The 13,399-nt window shown below is 35.8% G+C and overlaps 1 protein-coding gene across 1 annotated transcript in view; it reads right to left on the bottom strand.

The window, feature by feature from the left end:
- The window catches only part of Smp_151510 (hypothetical protein), a gene marked incomplete at both ends in the record, with an annotated part of 30,559 nt that overhangs the window by 13,423 nt on the left and 3,737 nt on the right, over positions 1-13,399 (bottom strand). The window contains 4 exons of the mRNA XM_018797279.1: positions 5,130-5,315; positions 10,124-10,196; positions 11,750-11,829; positions 12,641-12,723. Of these exons, the coding sequence (XP_018652336.1) occupies positions 5,130-5,315; positions 10,124-10,196; positions 11,750-11,829; positions 12,641-12,723 (422 nt within the window). The remainder of the gene's footprint in view (positions 1-5,129; positions 5,316-10,123; positions 10,197-11,749; positions 11,830-12,640; positions 12,724-13,399) is intronic.

Genomic DNA, 13,399 nt, shown 5'->3' on the forward strand with positions numbered 1-13,399 from the left:
TGGATATGAAGGATCCACATAGAGGAGTTGGAAAACCCTGATTCCAAACCAATGGTGCACATGGGCTCCCGTATCCTGAAGGAACAAATGGCGAATGAACCAGTTATTGGTCACCGGCTACCATGGGACTGCATCTCCTCACGATGCTCCACTGCCTTGTGGGTTAGACCTCTAGGTCAAAGACTCGGGGTGTGGCCCCCTAAGAAAACCACCTGCTTCGGTTTGGGCACCCGGGCAGTATCACAGCCCTCTCGCAAATAAATGAAATGGAACATTCAACTGACAATTATATTCTCGTTCATACTAGAAACAAATCGATTTGCATTATTACTATTATTATTATTATTGTTATTATTATTATTTACCATATCGCTAACTCACCCCCTTTTATCCCCGATTTGTGTAACCTTACTTTTCAACTTATGCAGCAGCTCGCCCATGGTGAAAAATCTGTCCTATCTAAACGATCTCCAGTCACTGGTTGAAAGTGAATACTTCCACCGATTATGAATACTGAAGCAGTCTTTCTGAAACCACGTACGCCGTTCAAGCTGGCTTCCTTCAACGTTCGCACACTAATGCAGATCAGAAAACAGATAGGGCTGGCTATGTCTTTGGAAGGTCTTAATGTTGATGTTTGTTGTCTATCCGAGACCCGTATTCAAGACTCTAGTGAAGTACTACAAATCCGCTCTCCATCTGTCGCCTCGAAAAGCTTGTTTCACGTGCACTTATCCGGGGACCCTGTGGCATCTTCGTCTGGTCTTGCTGGCGTTGGTGTCGCACTAAGCGCTAGGGCTGAGGCAGCACTAATCGATTGGATCCCCATTAACAGTCGGTTATGTGCTGTTAGATTAGAAAGTTCCATCAAAGTGAGAAGAAATCGGCGTGAGAAACGGTGTCTTTTCGTCATCTCCGCCTATGCCCCGACAGATTGCAGCCCGGATGCAATCAAGGATGAGTTTTACCATCAGTTAACAGTTCTTCTCCAGAAAGCGCGTTCGACAGATATTGTAGTACTAGCCGGAGACTTGAATGCACAGGTCGGGCGTCTAGGCACAGAAGAAAGTCGTTTAGGTGGCCGATGGGGACTTGTTGGTCGCAGGACAGACAACGGGGACCGTTTGCTGCAACTGTGCACAGACCACAACCTGTTTCTGGCCAGCACTAACTTCCGGCACAGTCATCGCCGGTGTGCCACCTGGCATCCTCCCTCTGCATCTCAAGCCTGGACTCAAATTGATCACATCGCGATCAGCTACCGCTGGCGTGGTTGTGTACAAGACTGCCGCTCCTTTTGGAGTACCTATCTGGAGTCTGATCATGCCCTGGTCTGCGCCAATCACTAACATCTCTCGACGTCTTGGACGATGGGCGGAATTTTTCAAAGGGCAGTTCAACTGGCCTGCTGCTCCGGCAACATCAACCAGTTTGTCCTGCCCCCCATGGCCGGTGAAGACTGATCCACCAAACGAGGTGGAAGTCCGCAAGGAACTCCAACTCTTGAAACGTTACAAATCACCGGGCCCAGATGACTTACCTCCGGCTCTTTTTAAAGATGGTGGTGACTTTCTGACTAAGGAATTGACTGTGTTGTTTGGAAAGGTTTGGGAGCAAGAAAGTGTTCCAACATCATGGAATGAGTCAATAGTCGTCCCTATCTTTAAAAAGGGTTCACGTTGTTCCTGTAACAACTATCGGGGGATAAGTCTACTTTCGATTGCGTCCAAACTATTGGCTTCTATCATTCTTCGTAGGTTGTTTAAAACCCGAGAACGATTGACTCGCGAGGAGCAGGCTGGTTTTCGTTCTGGTCGAGGATGCATTGATCACATTTTCACCCTCCGCCAAATGTTAGAACACCGTCATACTTATCACAGGCCAACAATCGTAGTGTTTCTTGATATCAGGGCTGCCTTCGATTCGTTGGACAGGACTGTTCTCTGGGATTGTCTATTGAAGAAGGGTGTGCCTGAGAAGTTCATTAACATCTTAAAGGCCCTGTATACGAACACCTCAGGCAGAGTGAGGGCATACAACCACCTTTCTCCCTTGTTCCATTCGAGCAGTGGGGTTAGGCAGCGTTGCCCAATCTCACCATTCCTCTTCAACTTTGCCATCGACGACATCCTGGAAACAGCTCTGATGGATGTAAGTAATGGCGGTGTGGATCTGCTGCCTGGAGAACGACTTCTCGACCTCGAGTATGCGGATGATATTGTCTTACTGTGCGATAATGCCCAAGGCATGCAATCCGCACTTAATCAGTTGGCAATCAGTGTCCGCAGGTACGGCATGTGCTTTGCACCCTCCAAGTGCAAAGTACTCCTACAAGACTGGCAGGATTCTCATCCTGTACTCACCCTAGATGGTGAGCAGATTGAAGTAGTTGAGAAGTTCGTGTATCTAGGTAGCTATATAAGTGCTGGTGGTGGCGTGAGTGATGAGATTGATGCACGTATAATGAAAGCCAGAGCGGCTTATGCCAATCTGGGCCATCTTTGGCGCCTTCGTGATGTTAGTCTGGCTGTAAAAGGTCGGATCTACAACGCGTCGTAGAGAGCAGTTTTGCTCTATGCTTGTGAAACCTGGCCTCTCCGAGTTGAGGATGTTAGACGTCTCTCTGTGTTCGATCATCGTTGTTTCCGAAGGATTGCTGACATTCAGTGACAACACCATGTTAGTAATGCAGAGGTTCGGCATCGTGTGTTCGGGCGCAGAGATGATAATTCAATTGGTGTCACCATCTTGAAACACCGACTTCGGTGGCTTGGACATGTTTTACGAATGTCGTCTCAGAGACTTCCACGTCGTGCATTATTTGCCGACTCTGGGACTGGTTGGAAAAAGCGGAGAGGAGGTCAGTGTATGACATGGTGTCGTGGTATGAAAGAAAGCTGCAAAGGGCTAGCTTCTGTTGGTCCTTCACGACTCCCTGGCTGGGGTCCGAGAGATGGTGCAACACAGTGGCTAGAGACGTTATCGGATATGGCTCAGAATAGAAGCCAGTGGCGATCCTGCTGTAACCTTCTTCTACTTTCTTCATAAAGAGTGGCTATAACTTTCCTAACTGAGAGAGCTCTTCTGGTTGTACATTTCAGTTCCCCCCCATCATTACTCTTCTCCTTTTCTTTTTTTCCTTCTTTTATATATACGCATCTTCTTCCTTCTTCTCCCATTCTCATTATTTTGTGTGGCGCATATGTATCCGGTGCCCTTTGTACCAATATATATGTGATTAAATAAATAAATAAATAAATACCAATAAAGGATGTGTCATTGTACCCTTTAAAATAATGTGAATCTTGAACACAGTATGTAGACTAACTTCAAAAAATTATATTCAGAGAAGTGACCTTATAAAGATAGCTTTATCAGTCATAAACCATGATGAACGTAAAGAAATCGTGCATTAATTCAAGTGACCACATTTAATACCTCAATACGGTGAAGAGATATTAACATGAACATGGAAGAAGTTTAGATAATTTTCGAGATAAATTAAATACGAAAAATATTTTGAATGGTGGCTAGCTATAAAATGTTAGCAAGTCACCAGTTACGTAGAACCTGTTAAATATGTGCACCCGTTTTAGTTGTCACATCATAACACAACGAGATAAAGTTATCCACACGAATGCCAGAATAGTAGAGGCTATAATAGCATGAATGGAAGTAATAAAAAAGATTAGAAAGAGGTAATATGATCCGAGAATAAAAAGTATAAGTATTGTAAGACAAAGTGTGAATGTATCTGTGCAGTTGTAAGCGATTCTGAGGAATTTAACCTAATGCCTCCAAACAAAGGTTACGGTAATCGGGCAGACATCCCCTCTAACAGTAAAGCTGAGCTTAGGAATTGATAATTTGATGGTCTGATGCCATATTTGGCAGTCCCTCACATTTTTCCAACCAAATCGTACACTAGCAAACATCGCACAACGTGTAAGGTAAGTCGGACATACTTCGTAAATGTCGACTTAATGAGCCAATACGTCAACAGATGGAGAGATTCGGTACTTTAGCTGTAAAGTTCTTATTAACAACTTATCCGTATTAACTTCGTATTGTTGACTTAAACGCCTTTGTGATTATGCTTACACCCCAGTTTAATAATAATTAAGTCACGAAGTGAAGTATTATTTTAGATACGGTTTATTTAAACCAAACTTGTCCTCCAACATAGGGAGCGGATAGACAAAACGGATAACGAATGAATAAGCGTGAATGCACTAAAGTGAAAGTCAGGTTACATATATAACTCATCATATATATAAAACATGTCCTGAAGTAGAAATGTATTATCCAGCTTTAATGTAACCAGCACAAATATACACAAGCAATCATGAAACCATGTCTACACATTTCACAATTACTCATATGAGTGAGTACAAAACAGCCAATCTGATTGTAATTATACTTTAAAAGCTCATTTAGTATAATTTTTTAACACTGTTTAAAAATAAGGGTGTACAGATTAACAAAAAAGAGTGAAATGAATTAATATGTCCAGAGACTAAATGCTAATCTTGGATAAAAACAATTGGAAAATAATAAGGCACTGACAATAATAATGAAGAAATATAGTATAAAAGGAATAATTTTTCTGGTTAGCGTTGGCCAGACACTATCAACAACAAGTTACTGTGGGAGACAACAAACCAGATTCCAGCGGAGGAAGAAATCAGGAAGAAGCATTGGAAGTGGATAGGACAGACTTTTAGGAAACCACCCAATTGCGTCACAAGACAAGCCCTCACATGGAATCCTGAAGGCCAAAGGAGAAGAGGAAGACCAAAGAATACATTACGCCAAGAAATGGAAACGAACATGAGAAGAATGAACAAAAGTTGGATAGAAATAGAAAAGAAGGCCCAGGACAGAGTGGGTTGGAGAGTGCTGGTCGGCGGCCTATGCTCCATTGGAAGTAACAGGCGTAAGCATAAAAGGACCAATCGACATGATTTAAGTGAATTGTGTGAGAAGATACTAAACCCTAGAATTAAAAGATGATGAAGAGTAAACGGATCAGTGTTACTACGATCAATTTTGAGCCGTGTTACTTGATGACAAAAGAAAAACAGTACTGAAACACTATAATTATAAATATATGATAGAAAAACATTTACCCTGAACTGCTCCAATCTATACGATAAGATACACCGGAAATAATTAAATCTTCATAAACACAACGAATACGATAACCAGTTAAGTTTCTTTCACCATCCATATTATATTCACGTTGATGTGCATTTCCTTTCAAATGAACAGGATTATTATGTTCATCTACATATGTGAAATGTAATTCATAAGAGCTACAAAAAAATAAAACAGCAAAACAAACATATGATCAATAGTATTACATAAAGTCACGAATGTATTTTGTATGAACTTGAAAATATCTAGGTTTTTTAGTTAGGTGGACGTAAGTAGTTGGCAGGAAACTTTATGTTATATGTTATTTGTCAACAAGATGTATTGAGAATGTTGAGGGAAGTTATTCTCCCTGCGGTATTTGAATCTGTATTAATCACTTGTTTTACAGTCTAAGACATTATTGAAGTGTTCGGGTTACGAATGACTAGAAGACAATTTTAATGATTTCACTTATATATAAAGTTGTGTAAACAAACCTAAGGTGAGTATAACCATTTGCAATAACAAATGAAAGGAAAATGAAGAAAAGTCATGCAAAGAAACACAGATTTATGTTTATGCCATTGGGTTCTCAGTATATTAGATTTTACAATTGAAATTATCCAAGTGTAAATGTGAATAAGAATTTAGAAAACGTTGTAGCAGAATGTACAATAATTCTAATAAAGCGAAACAAGCACTATATAACCTTGGAGATTTGAACATTGTGCCATGAAATTTGCTTGTTTCCACTAGGAGCATAATAAGCGGTGTAACTAATTTCTTCAAGATGGACAGTTGGTTTTTAAGATTCACATAATTTTTGACAGAGAAATAATGTTACATAAATTCGGAGCAGTGTAGGAACGCTTAAAGCGTTTAAAGCTCAAACTTAAATTAGGCAAACTAAAAGTTTCTTGTTCAAAACAGTATGGTTCGAAACCACCAAGTATACAAATCTATGCTTGGCGAGTAACTTATATTCAAACAAAATCTTAAAGACTGCAAGACAAATATTAATAAAAAGTAAGAATAGGAGCTGAACAAAGAATGCCGTTTGGAACCCAGTTATGAGAGTAATAAAAGATTGATAATAGCTTCTTTTGTATGTACAATCTTAGAAGATTTGAAGTATTTTATTAAATACTTTGAAACATTTCAAGGTAAACTTGAGTGATGCCCTAAATTACTTACAAAGTAAGTGGTTACACACTTGAAAGTGTTTATTCTATAAAAACACATATTCAAAACGCAGACAATCTCTGGATGTCGCTACTTTGATGGATGTCTATAAATTGCTTCAAATTTTGTATGTATTATGAAATCAGTACGCATGTATTTCTACCAGACTAATGCATATGTAATTAGGTAGAAAGAGGGATGGAAGTTAATATACTGGGCAGATTCCAGCCAGTGTGAAATTCAGCCTTCGATCGGCTATATGCCCTGAAGTTGAAAGAAACGAAGTTTTAAACTTAACAACAGTATTTCTTCTCAATTTGTTATATTCATCATATATTTTTCAGTCAGTCAGCTGCAACGTTGGACCAGGTACACATATGCATCGGTCCAAGTTGCCACACCTCCTTAGCACATTATATATTTTTAATAAATATATATTGATAATCGTTGCGCTAAGGGAATTACACACCATAAAATTTTATTTTAATTTATCATTTAAATATATTCATTTCATTTTATGAGACAATGCTTTGATAAGCGTCCTTCTGTGGTTGCCCACACAAGAGACATTGGCATTCACTTTTTGTTTGATCAATATAAATCTGATAGTTGGATTCATGAGTCGATCTCCACAAATCCCCATTCTGGTAACATAAATCTGTAAAGTGTGACTGCACTACAATTTATATAGCAATAAGAAAGAAGGCAATTAAGTGAAGAAAATTTTCATTCCAACAATTTTATTTACTTAAGCTGTACAATCGTATTCATAGTTAATTTTATTTGCAAGTTATATTGATTGCACAAAGCGAGCTGTTTCGAAACCCGTCTCCGAATATTATATAAGTCCTTCAAAAGCTCAATTTTCGAGTATCTAGTCGATTCCAACCACTCGGATTCACCATAAGCCTCTTTCAAAATCATAAATACAGTCACGAGAGTCAGCTCAATAGGAATCCAAAGGAAAAACGTATGTACAACAGAGGCCGTTGCCATCCACCAGTTTATGCTTAACCTTTGCTTACAAAAACAGTATGTTCAGTCACTAATCCATCTATGGTTTTTACATATCTTTCTATTTCCCATAATTTATTGTCTTTTAATTTTGTTTAATTATTTCTACTCTTTTCTTACTATTTTCACAACTATTAATTAGCTATTGTTACAACATTCAATTATTCTGTTCTTATTAGCTATCAAGTGAACAATTATCTTAACCTTATCACATTTTCACCAGCCGATTATGACCTAACTCCCTTTCAATATCTGATTTCTAATTTATGACGAGATACCACTTCAAATCCTTTAGATATTTATCACCATTGTGTCTTACTATAAAATACTATTTTAGTAAACAAAATTAACTATAAATACGATTGTACAGCTTAAATAAATGAAATCGTCAAGAAAATTTTCTTTGTTAAATCACCTTTTTTCTTTCTTCAATGATACAATGGGTCTCTTTTGTTATAAAGAAATTCTATCATTAATTTTATGCTCTAAAGTAAGCTGAAAGTTGATACACCCCTTGAAAAGTCTTAAAATAGACTTAGGGCAATATTGGGGTAATCGGCACAGAATGCACATATGCCAATGACGGAGTGATCAATTGTAGTTTTAAACATCAATGAGAAGATTTAAACAACTAATAAAAAAAGTGAATCATAGATAATATGATTTTAGATCGTAGATTCAATGAACGTGTTGTAGAAAATAAATCACTGTAACCACAATTTTTTTGAAATGGGATATTTCAATTTTATTGAGTTAATATTCTGTATAAAGATAACTTTTATTTTTATATCAAGAGTAGACAGTGTTCACAAACAAAAATGGATAGAAAGATTAATTTGTTGACATTTAACAATCTTACGTAGATCGTCTCTTCAAAATTGAACGGAATGCATTGTTGTTTTAAATTAACGCAAGTTTAAATGGTGAGAAAGAACAAACAGGACAAAAAAGTAATGAGGAATAAAACATAAAACTATGTCTGTATTGATTTTAGTGCAAAATTTATATTCAAGAGTCTTGTTATGAAGTTCTGAATTCTGACAAAGGATGTTTAAACCACCCGAAAACGCCATTTAATAGATAATGTAGAATATACAAATTCGAAACACCTAAACAGACAATAGTTGTGTATGTCAAATTTAAAATCCAACTATATCAGTGTTGAGGATATCTAAATGATATTACCCGAAAAAAACAGATGTTTGAGTTACTCTATATTGGTGCCTGTGTGATCGAACTGTAATTGTAGAAGAGCAGTTTTATGATAATGTCTGAATATAGATTAGTTTGCCTAAATTATAGAATATCAGTGACCTTCTGCTGATACCAATAACACCATGATAGTGAAACAGCAACCGACAGCAATGCTCGACGACTATTGATTCATAATAGAACACAGCACAGCAGCAAATAACCTCTAATTATACAGTTCAAATCTATTACTCAACTTCAATAATATAGGATAAAATCTTAACAAGACATCACAATCATTAAGGAATTACAATAGAGCCATAACTAAGGCATAATTGAATAAGAAATAAGCGATAGATGGGTCCGTAATTGATGAACAGTAACTTAAGAAAGGTCAAACCCACAACAATAGTTTATGCATTTAAGAAAAAGCTTACAACTAGGGAAATGCAAAAATATAAGAATTCTAGTATTTAGTTATTATACAACAACAAATATAAACAGGTAGAACAATTCCGAAAATCTAACTTTGTTTGTTATCTACCACATTATAGCATTAAATAACTCAGGAAAGCTACAATAACTACAAAGAAATATGTTCAGAGAAATCATTTTCTATGATATTAGATTTTACTATGCTCAATCAAACAGAAAATCTGGCAAAACTGGAGATGATTTATCCAAAAACCAAATGAATTGATGAATGACAGCGTCACATACATCAGAAATAACAAAAAATACATTATTTCGGACAGATAGCAGTACGTTTAAACTTGTTTAAGCATTGATTTAATATTTTTCTTCTTATTATTATTATTATTTAAATGTGTGTTAACTTGTAAAAGTTGTTTCTTTTAAAAAGAAATGAGTTTACGTAAGAGTGTAAAACGTAGAACATTCCCTTATTTGTGTTGGTTTTCTAAATCTTTCATTGATGTTTAGGACTGCAATTGACCAGTTTGCGTTCGTGTGCCGAAGTGAACATCAACTCTGAGATGCAGGTACATCTGGCTGGTGAGTCCGAAGCAGGACGAAACGTGCCTCTTGGATTCCACTGCTAGCTACTACCTACCTTTGCTTATAATGTGTAGGACATTTCGGTTTCTATTTATTAGGGTATTTCTATGGCTGAAATTATACAAAACGTTTTTAATGTTCGCTGTGTTGTATCAACTGTTTTCGGCAATTTGTCGTTCATTTAGTGATTGAGTGAAGTAAAGTACTGTCATTTTTATTGAAGATTTCACTTCAAGCCATAATTTTCAATATATTCGTGTTTCTCATCAGGCATATTGAGCTAACGTACAATAGACATAACAGATAGTTGCGGATAACTCGAGCTATTTGTAATGATATATTTAGTGACAATAACACTGTCTTCTGTAATAATCATTCGTTAAATGGACGAAAAAAATGGCCCAAAGAGCTGGTTAAAACGCACCTATTAAACAACCCTGTTGAAAATGCTGCGGATAACATTAGCCGAATCATTGATCCAGAGGATGAATATACGAAATCAATTGTGAAACATGAAGTAACTTTTAAACTAATCTGGATTAGAATCAAAAAATAGTGAGATAAAACATAGGAAAATGGATACCTTATTTCATATAGATCAGTAGACATCGAGGAGTCCGTTGAGCACTTCAAATCTGAAGATGTTCCAGCTGTATCTACATTAGGAGAAAATACGATCAGTAAATGTGTTATTTACGTGGCATGATACTACATCAGTTAAGTATCTTAATAAAATACATTGAATGGACGATTCTCTCTCTCTCTCTCCATATATATATATATATATATATATATATATATATATATATATATATATATGTATAATGATAAATCAATCGTATGACGTATTTCATGACAGCATTATGCTTTAACCTTGTAAATGGATAACGGCAATTGATCGAATTAAGCTATCGCGAAGCGGTAGTTAAGTAGTTGAGGTATTCAATTTTAAGCCACTAAATGGTAGGTTTGAAAACGTTCAATCTACTCCACTTTGGCAACCGGGTAGTATCACTAAACACCTTAATTAAAGTTTGGCTTGAAGTTAAGTAACTGAAGCTGTATGCAGCAAATGAATTATTGAAGTATTCTACACTTAATTTTGATTCATCCTATCGTTATCAGAACAACCTTATTGGACAACCTATTCTGTTGTTGAGTCAATCAGCGTTCAAAATAATTCATCACCTCTTTATCGTAATTTTAATCTGTTTAAAAATGTACTAATTTTCCGCAGTTACAGCCTAGATGCTGTCTTTTCATATGTCGCGAATTCGTGAGATATAAGGTACTGGTGATAACAACCAAATTTCATTCGATTCGCGTGTTATCGGTACAAATTCTTTATCTAATACTGTGATAAATCTATCCAGTCATAATCAGGAAAATAAATCAGTAAACATGCACCGTGACTATTTTCATTAGTAATATATCTAACATATACAAAAATGTGCTAGAATAAAACAGTCTAAGTAATCATATACTTATACCCTAAAAATATCCTTGATAATGTCTCGAAAATAGTTGAGAATGTTTAACGGATTTTACATTGAGCATCCAAAAGGCCATTTTTCATTTTAATAATAAAGGTTACACATTCGGATGTTTGAAGTAATTTTTAAGCAATTTTTGATTTTCACTATGAAATGATATTAATGACAGTATGACGGAAGTTATTTTAAGAAACCTAGTTGCAGCCAAACTAAGACATGATGTCAAACCATGAGAACACTGTCATTTGGACTGAGCCATATAGGTACGTGCAGACTACCTAGTTGGGGTCCGCATGATTATTGTTATCAATAGTCAGGGAGTTTGAATAAAGTGACTCACAATCATTTGCAACGGCGCAAGTGCATTCACTCTGTTTTTTCTTAAACCCCAAATTTCTAAATTTCTCACAAATACCTTTTATTACTTTATCAATTTATATTTGCTGTTCGGATCGTATCCCAGATATTTAGTACTTTTTATTAGCACTAATAAGGTTTGTATTTTTACTACTCTAGGATTTTCTCTAGCAATTTTATCTCACTTTTCTAATAGAGTATGGTTTCTTGAACCGATGTACACATGTAGCAGGTTCTACACTGAGTTTGATTGCCTGAATTTGAAATGACACTTCCTAGATTACAGGCAAGATTACTGGAAAACAATGATTATTAAATTGTAAGGTATTAAATAGTTACAATTAAATTGTAAAACTTACAATCAGTTTCGTTTCGTGATATTTCTGATTTAGAGCACATTGAAGTAGACAAGTCTGATTCAACATCTGTTATTTTCAATCTGAATATAGGGCAAATGAGATAAAATACATACGAAACAAACACTTAGAGACAAAGAATTGACAGGGAAGTTTGCATAAACATATTGTGACTATTGATATCTATCATTAAGACACATTTAAACTGTGAGTTAAGTTTAGATAATGTGAAAGTGTCACTGAGAGTATGAATATTTTGTGTCCAGAAAATTTTGGCGAGATGATCACTCGACTTGGAGTGCAAACAACTCAGTTTAAAAATTGAAATTCGTTTATCAAGTACATGTTTAGGTGCTCATATATGGAATTATATCGTTTATATGAATCCTCGTGGTGTTATCTAGCCGCCCATACGGAATTAAGCAAGATGGAATTCATGTTTGACCTATTACTAGTGACTGAAATCCAAATGAGTTAACCACTAACCAAGACCGAACTGATATACTGACAGAATTTGATCCGCACCAACGACTATATCTCTTATTGATTGTCACTTAAAGGTAAACGATATGAGTAAAACCACGATTTTTAGTATGAACTCAGAATTTATGGTTCAAAAACAGGTTTGTTATACAGTGGAATAACTAATCAACGATTGCTGATTTCAAATATCAAATGAGGTTGCGTAACAATCAAGGGGGCTATTATTTCCACTCTCCTATTCTTCTTGAAACCCCTGATTATTACGAGACCTTATTTAATATTTGAAATCTGGAATCACTTTATGACGCAATCTTCCCCATCTTTCTATAGACTTGTATATCTACCAAACAACTACAAATTTTTGATTTATAAAAAAAGAAGCCATTCAAAACTAAACTGAAAATAGCTAACCTTGGTGGTGAGTTGTTAACATAATGTAAAATTTTCATATTAATCAACTTATCAATTTCAGATTGAAGTAGTTGTAGGTCAATCTATAAAAATAGAGAAAAAAAAAGGGAGAACTGAAGGAAAACGAGGAAACGAAGGATCAAGAATCAAATCAATAGGAGATACAATCAAAATAAAAAAGTAAACAATGACAGAATTAAGATCAACAAGAACCAATTAAGACCGAAGTCTACAAGAAAAGCTGGAAGCCATATGTGAAGAAATTCGAATACTTCACTTCTACTTGAATTTTGTGCTGATGATGTCGTTCAAAAGAACGACGAGAGCTTCAGAACCAAACCATTCAGCTCAGAGGACAAAAACCCCACCAAAATCATCCACCTGAGCCACAAATCTTCTTCACCATATCAAAAACGAGGAAAATCTAATATAATACTGAATCAATTATTTAGTTAAAAACTAATCACGGTAAATGAAAATGAAAAATACACTGCATAACATATACACTTCACCATGTTGATGGTTAACATTTAAAAATCAAGAGTTAAGAGTAAAAGACCTTTAAAAGATTGTTTGTAGTGTATATAACAGTACACAACCAAAGTGATGAATTAATGATGAGAAATTTTGAGTATACAAATAACTGTAAGATAGATTATAATCTCTGATACAACGGACAATTGTGAAGGATAATTGATTTTTTCACGAACATTATTATTAATTCACTTAGTATTGTTTGTTTGAATCTTCCCATTGATG

The sequence above is a fragment of the Schistosoma mansoni genome, chromosome 4, assembly GCF_000237925.1.
Source record: "Schistosoma mansoni strain Puerto Rico chromosome 4, complete genome".
Taxonomy (NCBI): Eukaryota; Metazoa; Platyhelminthes; class Trematoda; order Strigeidida; family Schistosomatidae; genus Schistosoma; species Schistosoma mansoni.